This window comes from Onychostoma macrolepis, chromosome 05, assembly GCF_012432095.1.
Source record: "Onychostoma macrolepis isolate SWU-2019 chromosome 05, ASM1243209v1, whole genome shotgun sequence".
NCBI lineage: Eukaryota > Metazoa > Chordata > Actinopteri > Cypriniformes > Cyprinidae > Onychostoma > Onychostoma macrolepis.
This window is the reverse complement of record NC_081159.1, coordinates 44,995,036-45,015,801: the sequence shown is the minus strand read 5'-3', so window position 1 is coordinate 45,015,801 and position 20,766 is coordinate 44,995,036. Positions and strand designations below refer to the sequence as shown.

Genomic DNA, 20,766 nt, shown 5'->3' with positions numbered 1-20,766 from the left:
AATTTTTTTTTTTTACTATTAAGATTTTTTCCCCCATTTTAAGCACAGTTCTTGATCAATTCTTACTACTGTAATACAAAATATTATTACCATTACTGTAACACTGTAAATGTAATTTTAACGTTTTTTGTAATGCTCGTTATTTTCAATAACATTGCTTTAAATATAATTGCTACTAATTTTTAATAATACTTTGTTTTATTTGTTTTACTGTAATACAGTATTTTTTATTATTTTACAGTAAGAAAGAACAAATAGAATGATTTTTTTTTTTTTTAATCACGTTAAGGACAGCAATACAAGTACCATCATTGAGATACTATTATAGTTTTTTATTATTTGAATCAGTTTTTATTTTTATATTTTCTGCTTTCATTTTAATTTTAGTTAAAGTTTTAGTAATTTTGTCTGTCAATTTTTATTTTATTTGTATTTTTTTTGTCTATATTGTTTTTATTAATTTTAGTTTTAAATTAATTTTTTAGTTATTTTAGTACATCAGGCTAAATTAAAATGATAAATGTTGCTTTGCCAACTAGCTGAAATAAAACCTTTGGATTTTTTATTTCAGTTAATGTTTTTTATTTCATGTAACAATGTTTTTTAACAGTTTTAAATTTACTTTCAATTTTAGTTTTAATTAACTATAATAATCCTGGTGTAAATACCTTACACTGTGAATATGTGATTATATTTTGTATTTGTTGATTTGTTTTGTATTATGTTTAAAAATTGAGTGGGTGGTTGTGCTTAAACGTCATGAAAATAATGAATAAATAAATAGGCCATAAAATAGGTGTTATTCATAATGCGGAAATTAAATATAATTTCTTTTGTTTTCAGGCTTAAATTTGACCTGAATGTGTTCTTGTGCTTCACCTCAGCTTCAACAGTTTGTCTTTTATTCTCTTAACATATTAAAGCAGGAGTTAATCGGGGTAATATTGTTCATTCTCAGGCGCAGTGTTGATATTCCTGCCCGGCTACGATGAGATCGTTTCTCTGAGAGATCGCATCCTCTTTGATGATAAAAGGTTTACAGATCACCAGCAAAGGTCTGTGAGTGTTTGTAGTGTCGAATCCCTTCATGTCAAAGTCAACATGTGAGGCATCTTTCCAAGTATAACACAATATTCAGTGGGAAATTATTTTATCCATAGGGGTTTTTTTATTTTTTATTGCCCATCCAATGCTTAATTACATCAGAGATAATAAACAGTACTTTCAGAGGCAGAAACAGTCATTGCATTTACTGAAAGATTGTTTAATTTCTTTAGAATTGCTTGCAGTCAAACCAGATACATTTATTAAGAAAATAGATCAAAAATGTCTTCATTGGTTATTGATAAACTAACTGTCCATCACCAGGTTTCAGGTGTTCATACTGCACTCTAGTATGCAGACGTCAGACCAGAAGAAGGTTTTGAGGAACACGCCTAAAGGTGTTCGCAAAATAGTGCGTATCTGTTTCTCATGTTTCTATAAAGACTCCTTTAAATGTAAACAACTCTGACGATCTGATCTCATTCACCAGATTCTCTCGACCAACATCGCAGAGACCAGTATCACAGTCAACGATGTTGTTTTTGTCATCGACTCCGGCAAAGTTAAAGAGGTGGGTCTGCTGTTAAAGAAGCAGTTCAGCTAGAAATTAAAATGTGCTGTTGATGTGTTCAGCCTCAGGTCATCCGAGGTCAGGATGAGTGTTTCTTCATCAGGTTTGCAGAAATGTGTCGCTTTTTTAATTTAGTTTTAATTTTGTATTACTGGACAAAGCGGCAGTCTAGAATGAAAGCGTTCTTGTTGTGCTACAGAAAGCCTATGACGCTCTGAATAACGTGACCATGCTGAAGATGGTGTGGATATCGAAGGCCAGCGCTCTGCAGAGGAAGGGCAGGTAATTCACCGTCCGTCCGTGTCTCAGACATGACGAGCGTGTGATTGTAGGACTGATGGAGATGCTGTTTGATGTGTTGTTTAGAGCGGGCCGCTGCAGACCAGGCATCTGTTTCCATCTCTTCAGTCGTCTGAGGTTCAACAACATGCTGGAGCATCAGATTCCTCAGCTGCTGCGCATGCCGCTACAGGTAAACACACGCGTGTGAACACGCACCAGAGGTCATACAACACAGCGGCATCACGCCATAATAAAGGCCAGCCGGTGTCCAGTAGGGGTGGGCGATATGACCAAAATCTTAAATCACGAGTTATTTTAAATCACGATAGCGATATATATCACGGTATAGTTATTTTTTCCTTTTAAAAAGGTTTTTATGATTTTAAAATCATTGATACCATACTCCTCTCACACGGAAACAGAGACGGCGCACACATATAGCTCTGTTGTTTGTGTTTCAGCGGCTTAAAATGGGTTGTTTTAAAACTGCAGTGCTTAAAAACGCGTGCCCATGCTACAGATGTAGTCCCTCGTTTAGGAACGAGCTCCTCGTTTTGTCCCGGCAGGTCGTTCTCCTGCTCGGAACCCGTGGCGGCGTGTAAACGTTGCAGTCATCCAAAAGATGAAAAAGTATTGCCATAAACAATGTGTTTTGCGACACCACGAAATAAACGATCGGGCATAATATGAAACGATAGACTTTTTATTTCATCCATGCGATATTATATCGTCATATCGCACAGCCCTAGTGTCCAGAATATGCTACATACTGTCTTTAAATGGTATGTGAAACAGTTTGGAAGCTTATTTGCAATGAAAACATAAAAAACGTTATTGCAACTTTTTATCACACAATTCTGATTTTTTTTTTTTTTTTTGTACAATTACATTTTTTCTTCTCAGAACTGCAGTTTTTTTTAATAAGCTTTGTAATTGCAAGTAATCTTTTTTTTTTCTTAAATTCTGAATTTACATCTCAATTCTTTTTGTTTTCTGCAAGGAATAAAAAAAAGATTACGATTTTGGAAAATAATCTAATTGCGAATTTTTTATTTTTTTTTACCAATATTGCGATTTAATGTGCAATTATTTTTTTAAAGCTCTTCATGTTCTGTATTATTCAACAAAGACAAGCAATAAATCATTTTTAATTTTAAAATGATGCAATGCATTTTTTTGCTGAGTTTATTTAACTGCAAGGAAAAAAGACTGAGTTGTGAGATAAGTTGCAATTACAGCTTTTATTGTTTTATTGCAGTATGCAAGTCAAGTTTATTTTTGCAATACAGATTAATATACAATACACATTTTGTCAAGGCAGCTTCACATTAATAAACAGGTTCTTCAATTGGGAAACAATAAATTCACTTATTCAAAGCAGCTCTACAGAAGATAATGTCATTATTCAGCTCAATTCAGTTCACTTAATCTGTGTTTTCATTCCATATGATACAGAAGAGTCAGACAGTGATATGCTAAACGTACAGTATGTATACATCACATTGCATGTTTTAAGCAAGCACTCTTGTCTCAGAAATAAATACACAAAAAAAGTGTTTTGCACGTTTAATCCAGTTTTGTGTAAAATGTGAGTCAAAAAAGAGACCAATGCAACGTGCTTTCTTTTATACTGCACATTTTCAAAACAAGTCACATTTATTTCTATAGTACCTTGACCCTATACAATACAGATTCACAGCGTTATATTCATAAACAGGAAAACGACAGTGTTAATGCTGTGAAATTCATCAGTTATGTAACAATTTCAGCTTTAAAGAAGCTCTACAGAGAACAGGAGAGTCATTATTCGGATCAATTCAGTTCAATTTTGATTCAGTTCTGTTAGTGTCAGAGTTGCAGAGTTCATCGACTCTGACAAATTCTGCTCACAGGGTTCGTACGCGGTCTGGAACAGTATGCAAAAAAGAAAGCAGAGTATGGAAAAGTATTTGTGTTTCCAGACTTTTGCCCCTATTTTGTTTTTTATCATAGAAAATTAAGAGTTTAATGAAAATAAATTTATTGTACAAGAAGTCAAAGTGTGCAAAGGTGCACTCTTTCTTTATGCAGAATGCAGGTTATAAGGATTTTGGGTTTCTTCTCACAATATTCTTAGCACTGTATTACATAGCCTCAAGGACCTTTGCAAAAATAAAAAATATACAGATTTTATGTGTGCATTAAACTCAGCAATGCACACTGAGCCACCTATTGTGCCATCAGCACATTTAGCGGCGTAGTTTCTTGAGTATCACAGAGTATGCGTTAAAGACACCTAAGGCCTTGAAATATGGCATACTGCCCTAACAAAAGCCAAATTTTGAGCAGGTAGATGTTAATTCATGTGCATCCATGCTCTTTTTTTTATTTATAGTAAGATAACAGTGATGCACAAATAAAATAGGTTCTATATAAAACTAAAAATTGTAATGCGCAAGCATGCACAAAATTCCCATGTGCATGTGAATAGTTTCTCGAAGGTACAACAATGATTCTTGTGTGCAGATGACTGTACTATATACTAGGGCTGGGCGATTTGTCCTAAAATCAAAACCTCGATTAATTGAACACTTTACCTCGTTTATGATTATTTAACGATTATTTTTATTTTTTATTATTAATATTTTGTCCCCTTATAGTTCATTAAAGGGTTGTAGTGTAAAAATACTCCACTATTAAATATGGGATTTTTTTTTTTTCTAATGAAAGTGCATTTCTTATCTTTGTGATTTTTATTGTAAAAAGCAAGTTTCCTAAAAAAAAAAATAAAAATAGAAAATAACCTTATTTTTTGAGCAAACAAAATAAATGAATATTGCCATGTCAAAAGTAGAAAATAACCAGCGTCTCTTGCAAACAAAATACATTTTAAATATTGTCATGCAAAAAGTAGAAAATAACTTGCATCTCATGTAAACAAATATTTTAAATAATGAATGTATGCAAATAGAACACTGCTGATTAAGAGAAAGCGCATGACGCTCTGTATAGTTTATAGTATGTTTTTAAGGGGAAAGTATTAATAGGATTAATAAACCGAAATAACCGACATGGGGAAATTACTTCAGTTAGAGGTTCTGAATTTCGTTTTTTAATTAATCGTCCAGCCCTACTGTATACCACATATAAAGCTGAAAATAATGCTTTGTGAACCATTTATGTTAAAAAATGGTCTGAAAATCTAAAGAGAGTTTTGGAAATTTGAGTCTGGAAAAGTATGGAATTTTGAAATGGAAATTGTGTAGGAACCCTGTGCACAAGCCGTAGATAACTGGTCTTCTGTCTGTGTGTGTGTTTCAGGAGCTGTGTCTGCACACTAAACTCCTGGCGCCCGTCACCTGTCCGATCGCAGAGTTCCTGTCTAAAGCACCTGAGCCGCCACACCTGCACACCATCAAACATGCCGTACAGATGCTGAAGGTCAGTCAATGGCTGCTGTCTTGTCACAGCAGCAACCAAATAATCCATTTATAATCAGATTGAGGGTTAAATCGGACTGAAAAGCCTTCATGTAAACACCTCAGTCGAACCAACTGAAAGGAGTGGTGTAGATCTTAAATAATCTGATTAAAAGGATAATTTTATGCACGTAAATGGCTGCTTTCTCAATTGGATTCAAAAACACCACATGCAGTATTGTGTAAGATTATGTGCAAAAGTTTGTCTTTTGTTGAAGCATCATATTTGATCATCAGGCATTTATGGCTCATGTGACCCTGGAGCACAAAACCAGTCTTAAGTGTCACTTTTTCGAAATTGAGATTTATGCATCATCTGAAAGCTGAATAAATAATCTTTCCATTGATGTATGGTTTGTTAGGATCGGACAATATTTGTCTGAGATACAACTATTTGAAAATCTGGAATCTGAGGGAGCAAAAAATCTAAATATTGAGAAAATCACCTTTAAAGTTGTTCAAATGAAGTTCTTAGCAATGCATATTACTAATCAAAAATTAGGTTTTGATATATTTACGGTAAGAAATTTACAAAATATCTTCATAGAACATGATCTTTACTTAATATCCTAATGATTTTTTGAAAAAAAGAAATATGGATAATGTTGACCCATACAGTGTATTGTTGGCTATTGCTACAAATATGCCTGTGCTGCTTATGACTGCTTCTGTGCTGCAGGGTCACATGTAGTCTGATATAGTGAGAATATGGAGGAAAAAACAGCTCAATTTTATTAAAACTGAGCAAAAATATGAATTTGCTGCAGATCTTTATAATTCAGAAGATCATTCCTCCGCTGAGGAACAGTGAAAGCAAAGCTTCTGGAAACAAACGCTCCTCAAAAGATCCTGATGATCAGATTTGAGATTTTTCTAGAAAATGATTGATGGAGAGTCAAGTAAAGCTGAGCAGCTTCAGTCCAGTGAGTGTTCATCTGGAGATAATATCGCTAACTCTTCCACGCAGACCATCGACGCCATGGACCCCTGGGAGAACCTGACAGAGCTGGGCTATCACCTCGCTGACCTGCCCGTGGAGCCGCACTTAGGGAAGATGGTTCTGTGTGCGGTGGTGCTGAAGTGTTTGGACCCCATCCTCACCATCGCCTGCACACTCGCCCACAGAGACCCCTTCGTTCTTCCCGCTCAAGCCGCTCAGAAGCGCGCCGCCATGCTGTGCAGAAAACGCTTCACTGCCAACACCTTCAGCGACCACATGGCTCTGCTCCGCGCCTTTCAGGTCAGACTCCGTCCGGATATCACTTCATAGAGAGGAGGAACTGTGACGTCACTTTGTAGGCAAAAACCCCGGAAGAGAGTTAGTATTTTAGCACTTCCATCGTCCCAGAGTCAGATACACATTATCTTTAAATAAAAATTAAGTCAAAATAAAATCATTTATTATTATATAAAATAATAACCCTAGAATGTGATCAAACAATTTAAAATAGCTAAGACATATAATAATTTTTATGACTGCAGAAATATGTTAATTCAGTACACACATTATCCCACCGGTCACAATTGTGACTGACCATAAAACACAATTTTTCACACACTTTAAAAAAATAAATAAAAAAAGTAAAAAAATAATGATTGATTATTTCAAAGGGTTACTAATGACACATCATTTGGATATTTTCATGTCTGGGAAAAATTGGAGATTAAACGGGTTAAGCGTCATCGCGCCGAACAGTTTATCACTTTACAGTATTTGAAGTATTTATAGTACAATTAATTGTAGAATAACCAATTAATAGTTTCAAACATTTTATATTGTTGCTCGACAATGTTTTTTTGCTGTGCCTTGAAATGCAACACAGAAATACGTGCTTTCGTATGTGCTTTAGTTATGATTATTTCATTTATTCACTACTTACTATTTATTACTAATGTCTCATTTCAGTTTCATTTTGGCTCTAGATTTAATAAAATACAGTGAACCTCTTCTATACCTCTAGAAAAGTTTCATATAGTGTGGATTAAAATTCATTTTCAGTGAACGTGTTAAAACCAAGCTTGAAAAAGTTTGATTATCTTGATGGACAAAACGTGTTTCATGAGCTATGGTTGAACACAGAGCTTTTTTTTGCGATAATCCAAAAGCCTATGGAAAAATCCTATTGGTGATAGGCGATCCGCATACAAAGTGACATCATAGTTCCCCCACTCTATAGGGCTGCAGATTTAATGAATTAATTATGGAAGAAATAACATGTTGAAGTGTTTGTCCGTCATCTACTGTTGTCTGATGATCATGATGCAGGACGACTGACTGTGTGATGGAGTCAGTTATACGAGTCTAAAATTCAAGATATGAGTCTCAAAAATCACCCATTTATATTTATATCATATGATGGATATTAGCACCAGTAAGAGTGCTGTTTTTCCGCATTATCTGCACCACTGTAAATGTAGTGTTGGCTTACAACAGTTCAATAAACAAGAAGCTAATATTGTTACAACATTCTCTGTTTTGATCAATTTCACGAATGAAAATAGTTCCAGTCAAAGTCACAGCAGAACCGTTGAGCGTCTCTGATCAACACACAGCAGTGATTCGTTACCGAATGAATCCACGGTTTTGAACAAATCGAGTGAGTCAGTGATTCAGTGACTCATTCACAAAGATACATTGCCTTTGTTTTTGAATGCATTGGCCTTTTGAACAAATCAGTTGAATGAATGATTCAATGACTCACGCCACCTACTGGCGCTTTTCGTTTCACATTTAGAATATCGTTTATTTTTTTAATAATTTAATATATCAATATTTATTTAAAAAAAACATAAATTTTTGTGCAATGTTGAATCAGATCATTTCTGTCTAAAGCTACTGTTTGTAATGTCTATTCAATGCTTTTTTTCATTTAACACAGTAATGACTTTAAATGATCTTTTGGGAGGTAACTTCTCAGCCAAAATTGCTGTGCAGTTAGTTTGTGATCAATTAATCAGCACTTTGCGTAATTAAGTAGATTAAAAGTTGTACTTGCTTGACTGCCCTAGTAATTGTGGTAATCAGCCGTGTGTGTTTGTGTGGATTGGCGCAGGCCTGGCAGAAGGCTCGCAGTGACGGCTGGGAAAGAGCGTTCTGCGAGAAGAACTTCCTCTCTCAGGCCACCATGGAGATCATCGTCGGGATGCGGACGCAGCTTCTGGGACAGCTTCGAGCTACAGGTGAGGTCTTCCAGTTCATGTTCTCCAGTAACACACACAAACCAACATCACAAACAAGAAAATACTGTTTGAGCATCTGAAACAGATCCACTCGTCCCATTTAAGCGTTTTGAGAGCATCACATCAGTCTGTAGTTTTTTTAAAGTGTCATTTCTTCTTATCCTATTTGAACTAGTGTCTGTAATCAGCCTTGCAAAAACATCTCTACTTTCCACCACTTCTCTGATTGCTTGTTTTTTTGTGGTACTTCATCGAGGAAATACAAATACAGGCGTGCTCTGAGTAAAGTAAAGCTCTATCAGCAGATTTTGCGGCGTAATGTCAATGACAACAAAGCATTTTAAACTCATCCCTCAGTTTGTATAAAATGACAAAAATCCTGTTATGCATATGCAATGGAAAAATATGCAGAGCTAGAAGATAAATATCAAAATGTAATAATAATCAAGATTTTACTGAATAAAGTGACTCACATTTCTGCTCATTAAACTCTCTAGAACCATTGTTATTGTTTACTAAAACAAAAAAAATGCAATAATTGAAATAAATTTTAAATAAAAAAAGTATAAATGTTAGATTAAAAACTTTGCAACCACCTGAAATAAGTATTAATTGAAATACTAAAACTGAAATAAAAAATAAAGCGGAACAGAAAATTTAAAGCTGAACAGAAATATATTAAAAAAATTAAAATAGCAAATCCACTTATCAAAATTACTAAAACTTAAAATCAAACCAAAGTACTAAAATTGCTCAAACTAAAAGTAAAAATTAATAATAATGCAAAAAAATTAATTAATTCCCCCTAAACTAAAATAAATGACAAAAGAACATCATAAAATTAAATATGAAATATGAAATAAAAGTTATTTCGAAATATTAATGATAATACCAACTGCCAATATAATAGTATATAAATAAAACTAAAATATCTCTGTCCAGAACTTTTGCAAGTGCGCGTTGAAATTATTTTCTGTGGTAACTTATGCAACAAATGTGATTCTGAGTCTTTTAAACACAGTTATTGAAATTGTAGTCATGGCTGCTGCGTGAAGAATATATATTGGCTTGATCTCAGAGCGTGTCGTGGAAATGATGGGTTAATGCTAAAAATCAACTTCTGTGTTCATCTTTGCAAATAAGAGCTGTGTAAGAGTTCAGGTCCGTCAGAAGCTCTGCTCTGGTGTGTTTCTGCAGGGTTCGTGCGAGCGCGGGGCGGCGGTGACATCCGCGACGTCAATCAGAACTCGGAGAACTGGGCCGTAGTGAAAGCCGCTCTGGTCACTGGCATGTATCCCAACCTGATCCATGTGGATCGGGACAGTCTGAGCCTCATGGGCTCCAAAGAGAAGAAGGTTCGCTTCCACCCGACCTCTGTCCTCAGCCAGCCGCAGTACAAGAAGGTCAGCGACGTGAGAGAGCCAGTGAATGCAGAACAAACACGCTTCTGGTCTTTAAAAAATACAAAAAATATTTACATTTCCAAACATAATTGAATATATATTTGGGTATTTATATTTGTTTGTGTATTTGTTTTTATTATTATTTTAGTAAGATTTCTAATTACTAATTTATTATTTAGCATTTGTATTTGTAATTTAATAATGATTAATAATTTTGATGTTTATTTGTTATATTTTCTTGTTATAGAAAGAAATACATATAGTTATATAGTTTGTGTGTGTGTAGCTATAATATAATTAATTTACTATTATATTTGTGTGTATAGAGAGAATTTAATGTATTGATTAGCAATTATAATTATATTAAATATAAAATAAATTATTAATTTTAAAATAATTGTTATAATGTATTAGATTTTCTGTGTGTATAGTATTTAATGTATTCATTATAAATTATAATATTAAATTAGAAATTAATACTATAATTATATTAATTGTAGATTATTAATTAAATATAAAATAAAATTGATTACACAGTATAAAATAAATTAATTACCAACTATAATTATTATAATTTATTATTGTAATGTTAATTATTAATAATTTTGATAATTATATATATATATATATATATATATATATACTTTTATATAGTTTCTGATGTTTTGACCTCCTGCATGTTCAAGTAGATATCAATAAGTGTTTATTCACTGTATTTTTTTTTTTTTTTCTGTACCCAGATCCCTCCAGCCAATGGTCAGGCAGCAGCAGTGGAGTCCCTGCCCACTGATTGGCTGATTTATGACGAGATGACCCGCGCTCACAGGATCGCCAGTGTCAGGTGCTGCTCTGTGGTCACGCCCCTCAGCGTCGCCATCTTCGCAGGAAGTGCCAAACTCCCCAGCTCCGCCCTCCAGGAGCCCGCCGTCCACAGAGGAGGTACCGCCTACCTCACAAATACACAAGTGTCTTTATAAACACGTCAGGTTAACTATGCTATACTACTTTGTCTAATATTTTCATTTTCTAATTCCGAAATACTTATGCTTACAACCTTTATAGTATTTAAGAGACTACATGGAATATTTGTAGTGTCACAGATCAGAAATGAACGGCAAAAAAAAGGTAAAAGTTTTGTGTGTGTGTGTGTGGTGTGCAGCTGATGCTGTGAATGACAGCAGTGACAGTGAGGTGGAGGATCGCTCCAGCGCTCGTCTGGCTCACATCAGCATCGACGACTGGCTCCACTTCAAACTCCACGGAGAGGTGCGCTTCAGTCGACACTCACTCTTAGCTGTCCGCTGAATCTGATCTCTGACTTTGAGAACATTTACTAATCTAACTAGCAGCGATAAACTCACTCCACTGTTTAGAAGTTTTACATGGGTAAGATCTTTTAACGTTTTTGAAAGAGTCTCTTCTGCTCACCAAGGATGCATTTATTTAAACAAAAATACAGTAAAAATATGTGAATATCTATTATATATATATATATATATATATATATATTATTATAATAATAATAAAATGAACATAAACTACTGAAGAATTAATGAGCAGACCCATGACTGTTTGTGTTCAGACGGCGGAGCTGCTGTTCGGTCTGAGGCAGCGCTGGCAGAGTCTGTTCCTGCGGCGGATCCGCTCTCCGTCCAAGTCCTGCTCTCAGCTGGACGAGGCCACCATCCGCGCGCTGGTGTCGGTTCTGTCGGCCGAGGAGCAGAGCGCAGGCCTCCAGCAGCCCACCGGCATCGGCCAGAGACCTCGACCCATGACCGCAGACGACCCCCTGCAGACGCCGGCCGGCCGGAGCGCAGCGGAGCATCAGGAGCTGGAGGAGCGCAGCAGCCCAGACAGGTGTGCCACTGTGTTTAATACAGCCGTACGACCCTGCATCATCACCAGTGCTGGGAAGGATACTGCAGAAATGTAATAGGTTGCAGATTACAAGTTACCCTGTTTAAAATGTAATAAGTAGTGTAACTATTTCAATTACTTTATTAAAGTAATGTAGGGTCATTCCATGAAACCGGTGCCTTTTCCACTTGGAAAAATTGAAAAATAAAATGTTTAATCAGTATTTTTTAAATATCCATGAAATGAAGAATGACAAATGACAAGAAATTGTATTGTCCAAAATATAAAAAAGGTGCACATGTACCATAAACCCAAACAGGGCTCAGGTGCAGGACAAAAAATTCAAACCATAGCAGAAGAACAAAGGTGATGTCCGCACACTGATATAACTGCTACATAAAACCTTATTTATTACTTATGCCAAGAAATTGTATTGTGCCATCTCAGGCTATGATGTAATTTATTATATTATGAATATATTTCTATCTCATGTTTTGGTATTTGTCAACCCTATTACTATATACTATAGTTTAATTAGAACTCATATGTCAATGATTGATAAGCATTTGCTCAATAATATACCGAGGGTGACCTTTAAAACGTTTGAATTTTACACAAATAATCTTTAAAAGCAGGGGTCAAACCTAATCGGTCATCCCTGTTACCCACATGCCAAAACCTGTTACTCTAAAAACTAGCAGGTTTGACGATTTCAAACAAATTGGCTCATTTCTAGCTATAGGTTCACAAAAGCACATGCTGTATACTTTGAAAGGATTTTACTAGTAGATATTGATTATAATAAATGTAAGAAATAATTGTTTAAATTTACATTTGAAAAATGGTAACAGTATTGGCATTGCATGATGCCCCCAGTCAAGCCTGATAAATCATCACAAATAGAGTATTATAGAGGAGTGAGAAGTGCAGGAATCCTGGTTGAGAGATGATGCAACCTCCTAGAAGTGATGTCACGTGAATGTACATTATTTTACAAGGGCTTCTTGATGAGGGTAACAGGGCTGACACCAATAAAATTATTCATATTTTATAGAAGAAATGCATACTTATGCTAAAAACAATACTTAACAATGAGACTATATTTAGAACAAAATGCAAAAATGATTTTTATAGCATTTTGTCTTCATTTTGCAAATTAAAACTCCTGTTGAGAAAGAAAAATCATAGTGAGGGAGGGACAGGCCAAAAACCTTACCCATTACCAGCATAAATGCTATTTAAATGATTTAAAATAATATTTAATTGACTTTTTTGATATGAAAGCATACATTGTATTATGTTTTTAAGTTGCACATTTATTTGTTATATTAAATCTGTGTTCGGTTATTTCTTAGGGACACAAAAGGCGCTGATTTCATTGAATGAACCTGTAACGGATTGCATTTGATTACTGTTCTAAATTTAAAAAAGCATATACATAAAACCAAATAGGAAATAAAACCGTTATTAAATGAGCATGTGTCCTATTCTGTGTCCTAAACTCCTGAAACATCGGTGTCTCATATTTTAAAGCAGTCAATGCAATTTGGGAAAGAAATAAATCAAATCTATGTGTGTGTGAAAATATTCAGATGTAACTCTCTAACATTTTCATAAGTAACTGTAATTTAATTACACTTTTTTTTTCTCTCTCTCAGTAACTGTAGCCGATTAAAGGTACATTTATTTTGTAATTAAATGTAATTCCGTTACATGTAACTAGTTACTCCCCAACACTTATCGTCAGAGATTTGATGATATGAATATTGATACAGCTGTCTCAGTATTGATATTGTGGACCGCGCTTAATTTTAATACAAGAACAGCGTTTAAAAGTGCGAGGTTTTTAAAAAAAAATAATGAATAGAGTGTAATATATAGGCTACAGCAAGGTTTAATCTGGCCGCAGAGGAACACAACTGGGTTGCCTGATATAAAGAGACGTAATCCCCGAAACAGAGCCTCGCACTCGCGCAATACAGAAATATCTGCTAAATGTGTTACTTATCTTTATCAACCTGGCAACCATCTGTGCACGCGCTCTCTCTCCTCTGGATAAACACGCTTGCTTTCTGAAAACACCGGTTAGCGATCTACACTTAGATACTCTATTATCAGAAAAGTGTAATTTATCAAGTGTTCATTTATGTGAGAGAGAGAGAGAGAGAGAGGTATGAATTACCGCCGTTTTGCCGTGTTTCTCTATTAACAGTGCAGCTGTGGCTTTAATTACTTTAGAAACGATGATGTTACCAGCTCCTTGTTGAGAAAGATGATGTAGCTCTTCAGCGATTCAGCTATTTTATTAATAAAATTGTGGGGCAGCGCTGAGAAGTTTCTGTGAATGTGCTGTGAGCTACAGTGAAGACAGTGCATTAGTTTAGAATGCTTCTAATTCTTATTTTTTTAACGTAGAGAGTGTTAATTTGTGCAATGATAACCTACCAGCAATGTAAAGATGATTTTTTTTTATATATATATATATATATATATATATATATATTCGTGTATGAGTACATTACAATATTAATTTATTAGAACGAGTACATTATTATTTATGGGCCTTAAAACAAGATGCAAACAATCAGAATATTGTACCTGGTAGAGAAACACACGCTATTATCTCTATATTGTACTGTGGTAGAGTTACCTTCGTGATGCAGAGCTCAGCTGCTGCTCTGGCTGTAGTCAGCACTGGCTCTATAGAATACAGTGTTTAATAAACAGCTGTTTGCTGAATTCAGTGCCGTCCTGTATCGTAGCGTGGGTTTGCTGGTGATGCACAGCTCTGCTGAATAACGCTGTGATGTTTCCCGCAGGCCTCGGCTGGCGTCTCAGCTGAAGAATCACAGAGCTCTTCACTCCAAACATCTGGGAGACGAGAACGGCCCCGTGAAGAGCGCTGACGGACCCTCGTCCCCGTCCTCGGGAGCAGTACGTCACGGCTCATATACTTACAATTCACTTTGGTTGCACTTAAGTTAAAATATTTGTATATATTTTGTTTTGTTTTTTAGGACTCACTTTGGTCGTACTTAATGAGTTCTAATTAATTAATTAATTTATTTATTTTTAGTTATTATTTTGGTTGCACTTACAAAATGTATACACAAATATTGTAACTTAAGTGCAACCAAAATGAGTCCTAAAAATAAAAATACATAAAAATACTGGAACTTATTGCAACCAGAGTGGGGAAAAAAAAAATATATATATATTATATATATATATATAATATTTAAAAACATTGGAACTTATATTTTTAGGACTCTCTTTGTCTGCACTTAAGTTACAATATTTTTATAGAATTAATTTTTATTTTATTTTTTTAGGAATCCTTTTGGTTGCATTTCGGTAGTTTTCATTTTATATTTTTTATATTCAGTAGTTTTCAGTCAACTTTGAGTCAACTCTAAAAAGGAATGACATTAAAATAATAACATTTTAAAATATTAATAATTGTTGGTTTTCATTAAAAAACGCACAGTTTTTGAAACTTTTGTGATTGCAAAATTAATCGTGGTTAATCTAATATATCAAATCTCCTAGTTTGTTAATTAAAAAAGAAATACATTTAAATGTTTATAAACAATTAATAATGCTGCATTAACTAATGTTCATGAATGAGACTTTATTGTTTGAAGTGTTACTAAAAAGGTTGAAAACGAGCAGCTTTTTTGACTCCATTTTGGATAGCGGTGGATGTTTGAGTCAAAAAGTTTGTGAATGCTGATGTAAACGATCGTCTGTGGTAATGCACATCAGACTGGAGATATAACAGAATATAGCAGGTGAATTCAGGTGTGAAATGCTGAGCAGAAGCTGCTGTAATGGAGCTGATGTTGTCCTGTAATTGTTGACTACTGTGTGTGTTATTGATGCAGCGCTGCTCGTCTCCGTCCTCACGTCTGCTGCGATCCAGCGTCCGCTACTTCATCATGAAGAGCAGTAACATGAGGAACATCGATCTGTCCCAGCAGAGGGGAATCTGGTCCACGACGCCCAACAACGAGCACAAGCTGACGCGAGCCTTCGTCGAGAGCAGCGCCGTCTTCCTCGTCTTCTCCGTCCAGGGATCCGGACACTTCCAGGTCTGTTTCCTTCAGAGCGCAGACTTTCTTTTGACTTTCCCTCAACTCCATTTATGATGAATGAACCTCCTACAGTTAAAGCAAGAGTTCACACAGTTTTTAAAAAAGGACAATAAGTCACATTTTTTTTTTACATACAGTGTCTCACAAAAATGAGTACACCCCTCAGATTTCAGCAACCATTTTAGTATATCTTCCCAAGGGACAATTCTATAGAAATGAAGCTTGGATATATTTTAGAGTAGACAATGTGCAGCTTGTATAGCAGTAAAGATTTACTGTCCTCTAAAATAACTCAACATACAGTCATTATTGTCTAAATAACTGGCTACAAAAGTGAGTACACCCTAAGCGATAACAGCTATACGTCGTTGAACCATGCAAAGCCACATGTCCTCATCATGTTCATGTTTTGTCTGCTTGACAGGACCATACAAATTTGTGTATCTTGTATTAGAGCAGTTCAAATTTGGTGCTTTGAGTACAGTTCTCTCATAATGACCACTGGATGTTCAACATGGCACCTCGTGACAAAGAACTCTTTGAGGATCTGAGAATCAGAACTGCTGCTCTCCACAAAGATGGCCTAGAAGTACGGTAACACCCTGAAACTGAGCCAGTGGCATACAGAGGTTTTCCAAGACGGGTTTCACTCGGAACGGGCCTCTCAAGGGTCGATCAAAGAAGTTGAGACCTCGTGCTGTGCTTTAGGTGCAGAAGCTGGCTTCAAAAACAGATGCATGAGTGCTGCCAGCATTGCTTTAGAGGTTGCAGAAGCGGAAGGTCAGCTTGTCAACGCTCAGACCATACGCTGCACACTGCAACAAGTCAGTTTGCATGGCCGTCGTCCCAGAAGGAAGCCTCTTCTGAAGCTGGCTCACAAGAAAGCCCGCAAACAGTTTGCTGAAGACAACCTGTCCAAGAGCATGAATTACTGGAACCATGTCCTGTGGTCTGATGAGTCTAAAGTAAACTTGTTTGGCTCAGATGATGTCCAGCATGTGAAGCGATGCCCTGGTGAGGAGTACAAAGACAAGTGTGTCTTGCCTACAGTCAAGCATGGTGGTGGTAGCTTCATGGTCTGGTGCTGCATGAGTGCTGCTGGTACTGAGGAGCTGAGGTTCACTGAGGGAAACATGGAGTCCAACATGTACTGAGACATTCTGAAGCAGAGCATGATCCCTCCTTTCAGAAACTGGACTGAACAGCAGTTTTCCAGCATATTAACGACCTCAAACACACCACTAAGATGACAACTGCCTTGCTGATGAAGCTGAAGGTGAAGATGATGGAGTGGCCAAGTATGTCTCCAGACCTGAACCCTATTGAGCACATGTGGGGCATTCACCATGTGTCTAACATCCAGCAGCTCCGTGATGTTATTATAGAGTGGAAGAGGATCCCAGCAACAACCTGCACAGCTCTGCTGAACTCCGAGCCCAGGAGGATTAAAGCAGTGCTGGATAACAATGGTGCCCCTACAAAACATTGACACTTTGGACACAGTTTTGACATGTTCACGTAGGGTGTACTCATTTTTGTTGCCAGTTATTTGGACAATAATGGCTGTATGTTGAGTTAGTTTAGAGGACAGTAAATCTTTACTGCTATACAAGCTGCACATTGACTACTCTAAAATATATCCAAGTTTCATTTGTGTAGTATTGTCCCTTGAGAAGATATACTAAAATTGTTGCTGAAATGTGAGGGGTGTACTCACTTTTGTGAGACACTGTATATTACAAAAGCTCTGAACCGCTAAAAAATAAATAAAGGCTGAAGAAATCTTAGATCTTTCCTATTCTTTTTTTTTTTTTTTTTTAAGATTTGTTTTTGCCGTTTTTGCCTTTTATTTGATAGGACAGTAGGTAGACAGGTTAAATGAAGTTGGAGAGAGAGAGGGGGGATGGGATCGGGAAAGGTCCGCGAGCCGGGACTCGAACACGGGACGCCCGAAGCGCAACGGCGCTACATGTCGACGCGCTGCCCACGAGGCTATCGGCGCCGGCAGATCTTTCCTATTCTGAAGTCCTATGATTTATTTCTCTCTGAAAGTTTTTGTTTCTCTACAAAAAAAACATTAAACATTTTTTCTGTCTTCAAAAAAAAAAATTCTCTCCAAAAACTTTTTTTTTTTAATTCTCTGCAAAAAAAATTCTCTCTCTTCAAAAAACATTTTTCTTGTTTCTCTCCTAAAATGAATATTTTACACTTTTTCCCTCTTCAAAGATTTTTTTTCTCTCAATTTTTATTTCTCTTCAAAAAAAATAAAATAAAAATCTCTCCAAAGCATTTTTTCTCTTTTAAAATAAACATTTTACATTATAGTACCAAAAAAGTACAAAAATGTACTTTTTTCTTTCTTCAAAAAATCTATTTTTCTTTAAAAAAAAATCTATTCCTACAATGTTTCTCCCTTCAAAAAACTTCCTCCTGATTTTTTTTTTTTTTTTTTTCATGTGTGGTTCAGAGTTTCTGTAATATAATCAAGGCAAGTCACCTTTATTTATACAGTGCTTTTAACAATACAGATTGTGTCAAAGCAGCTTCACAGTAATAAACAGGAAAATAACATGGTTAATTCATCCATAATGAAACTAATTCAGTTTCAGCTGTAAAGCAGCTCTGCTATTCAGCTCAGGTCTTGTTCTCCTCTGATGGTGTCAGTCATGTGTCTGGTTCTGGTGTGTTTGGGCAGGGTTACGCGCGCATGGCGTCGGCGGTCAGCGGCGAGCGCTGTCTGGACTGGGGCTCGGCCGGCCTGGGCGGTGTGTTCGGGGTGGAGTGGATCCGTAAAGACAGTCTGCCGTTCCAGCTCACGCAGCAGCTGCTGAACCCCTGGAACGACAACAAGAGAGTACAGATCAGCCGAGACGCACAGGTCAGGAAACACACACACAGAGTACGTCTCACTGACGACGATGATGATGATGGTTAATGTGTGATCTGTGTGTGTTTGAGCAGGAAGTGGAGCCGCAGACAGGAAGTCAGTTACTGCAGCTCTGGGAGCGAATCTGAGCCCATCACATACGTCACTGTGATCTTTACATCATTTATGAGGATTAATGGACTTAAGTCTTCTTCTTTCTGGCTGTGTAACATGAATAGCGTGTTCTCAGGGTGAGTCGGGCCTCATGAACATCAGCGATTAAATGTTTCATGAATCTTGTGTTTTTAAAATCTTCACCGAATGCGTTGGCTCTGATCAGTTCAGTGTGCTGCTTTTAATTGCTGTGCAAATGTTTTTGTCATCTATGATGACTTTGCACAAAGTGTTCACTGTTGCAGTGTTGAAATGTTTGTTTAGCGGATAAAGGGAAAAATATGAAATATTTTGTGAAACGGAAGGACAGTTTGGAGTTTTTGTGTTCTTGGTTCATTGTTTTGTCTGTTAGCTCTGTTGTCATAAGCTCTGCGTGAAATAACTGACATGTTGACGTTGTGAATTAAACACTGAAAGCTGCTATAATAATCCAGCCTGGCATTTTAATAGTGAAAACCAAAAAAATCCAAAGCAAAGTTGAGATTTCTGTTGGTCGACTGTTCATTTGTGCCATCGTAAGTTTTGATGAATGTTCAGTCTGTTCATTTCTCATGTCGTCATCTGTAGTGATGCAATTGTGTAATTTGCAATAAAAACATTGAAAACAACTCATGAAAATTATTAAACACTCCAAAATTGATAATCTCCAAGTCATGGAAAAATAATATAAGTCATGAAAATGAAAATCTCAAAAAGTCATAAAAATTAACCAAATCTCGAATAGCCATGAAAATTGAACAAAACCTCAAAAAAGTCATGAAAATGTATAAATCTCAAAGTTATGAAAATTGAAAATCTTGAAAAGTCATAAAAATACAGAACCTCTAAAGGGACATTTGCGAAAATAACAAATGAAGACTTGTGTGTGTGCACGAGAAATGTTTTACGCTACAGTTTCCGGTTGTGTCACTTCTGCCATCTTACAAAGAGGAAAATAAGAGCATGGATGCGCATAATTTACATAATTGAGATCTATTTAGGACTTCAATACGAAAACATTGTTTCTGTTCTTGCTTTCCAACACAGATAAATCATCACTGAGCGGCATTAGAAGAGCTTTTTCCCTCAGGCTATATTACACCTGAACAATACATAACATCTCAGGACTGTACATCTGTACAACAGCACATTCATAATTCTATTTTATCTATATTTGTATTACCATTTAGCTATAATTTTTTCATTTATTGTCTATTCTGTTTATTATTAGCGTTATATTTCATTCTATTACCTTAATATGTACAGTGGTGTGAAAAAGTGTTGGCCCCCTTCCTGATTATTATTTTTTTTTTTTTGCATGTTTGTCACACTTTAATGTTTCAGATCATCAAACAAATTTAAATATTAATCAAAGATAACACAAGTAAACACAACATGCAGTTTTTAAATGATGTTTTTTATTATGAAGGGAAAACAAAATCCAAACCCACATGGCCCTGTGTGGAAAAGTGCTTGCCCCCTAAACCTAATAACTGGTTGTGCCACGCTTTGCAGCAACAACTGCAATCAAGCGTTTGTGATAACTGGCAATGAGTCTGTCACATCGCTGTGGAGGAATTCTGGCCCACTCTTCTTTGCAGAATTTTTAATTCAGCCACATTGGAGGGTTTTCGAGCATGAATGGACTGTTTAAGGTCATGCCACAGCATTTCAATTGGATTTAAGTCCAGGCTTTGATTTGGCCGCTCCAAAACCTTAATTTTGTGTTTCTTGAGACATTCAGAGGTGGACTTGCTGCTGTGTTTGGAATCATTGTCCTGCTGCAGAACCCAAGTGCACTTGAGCTTGAGGTCACAAACTGATGGCCGGTCATTCTCCTTCAGGATTTTCTGATAGA

The 20,766-nt window shown here is 36.1% G+C and overlaps 1 protein-coding gene across 1 annotated transcript in view; it reads left to right on the top strand.

Moving 5' to 3' along the window:
- Nucleotides 1-19,537, top strand: part of ythdc2 (YTH domain containing 2) — a 35,220-nt gene extending 15,683 nt beyond the window's left edge. The window contains exons 15-30 of the mRNA XM_058777117.1: nucleotides 959-1,055; nucleotides 1,369-1,456; nucleotides 1,535-1,615; nucleotides 1,815-1,897; nucleotides 1,982-2,087; nucleotides 5,198-5,317; nucleotides 6,323-6,595; nucleotides 8,409-8,535; nucleotides 9,733-9,938; nucleotides 10,679-10,877; nucleotides 11,098-11,204; nucleotides 11,521-11,795; nucleotides 14,615-14,729; nucleotides 15,680-15,886; nucleotides 18,585-18,767; nucleotides 18,851-19,537. Coding sequence (XP_058633100.1) covers nucleotides 959-1,055; nucleotides 1,369-1,456; nucleotides 1,535-1,615; nucleotides 1,815-1,897; nucleotides 1,982-2,087; nucleotides 5,198-5,317; nucleotides 6,323-6,595; nucleotides 8,409-8,535; nucleotides 9,733-9,938; nucleotides 10,679-10,877; nucleotides 11,098-11,204; nucleotides 11,521-11,795; nucleotides 14,615-14,729; nucleotides 15,680-15,886; nucleotides 18,585-18,767; nucleotides 18,851-18,904 — 2,321 coding nt within the window. The 3' untranslated portion in view covers nucleotides 18,905-19,537. The remainder of the gene's footprint in view (nucleotides 1-958; nucleotides 1,056-1,368; nucleotides 1,457-1,534; nucleotides 1,616-1,814; nucleotides 1,898-1,981; nucleotides 2,088-5,197; nucleotides 5,318-6,322; nucleotides 6,596-8,408; nucleotides 8,536-9,732; nucleotides 9,939-10,678; nucleotides 10,878-11,097; nucleotides 11,205-11,520; nucleotides 11,796-14,614; nucleotides 14,730-15,679; nucleotides 15,887-18,584; nucleotides 18,768-18,850) is intronic.
- Nucleotides 19,538-20,766: the final 1,229 nt, after the last annotated feature.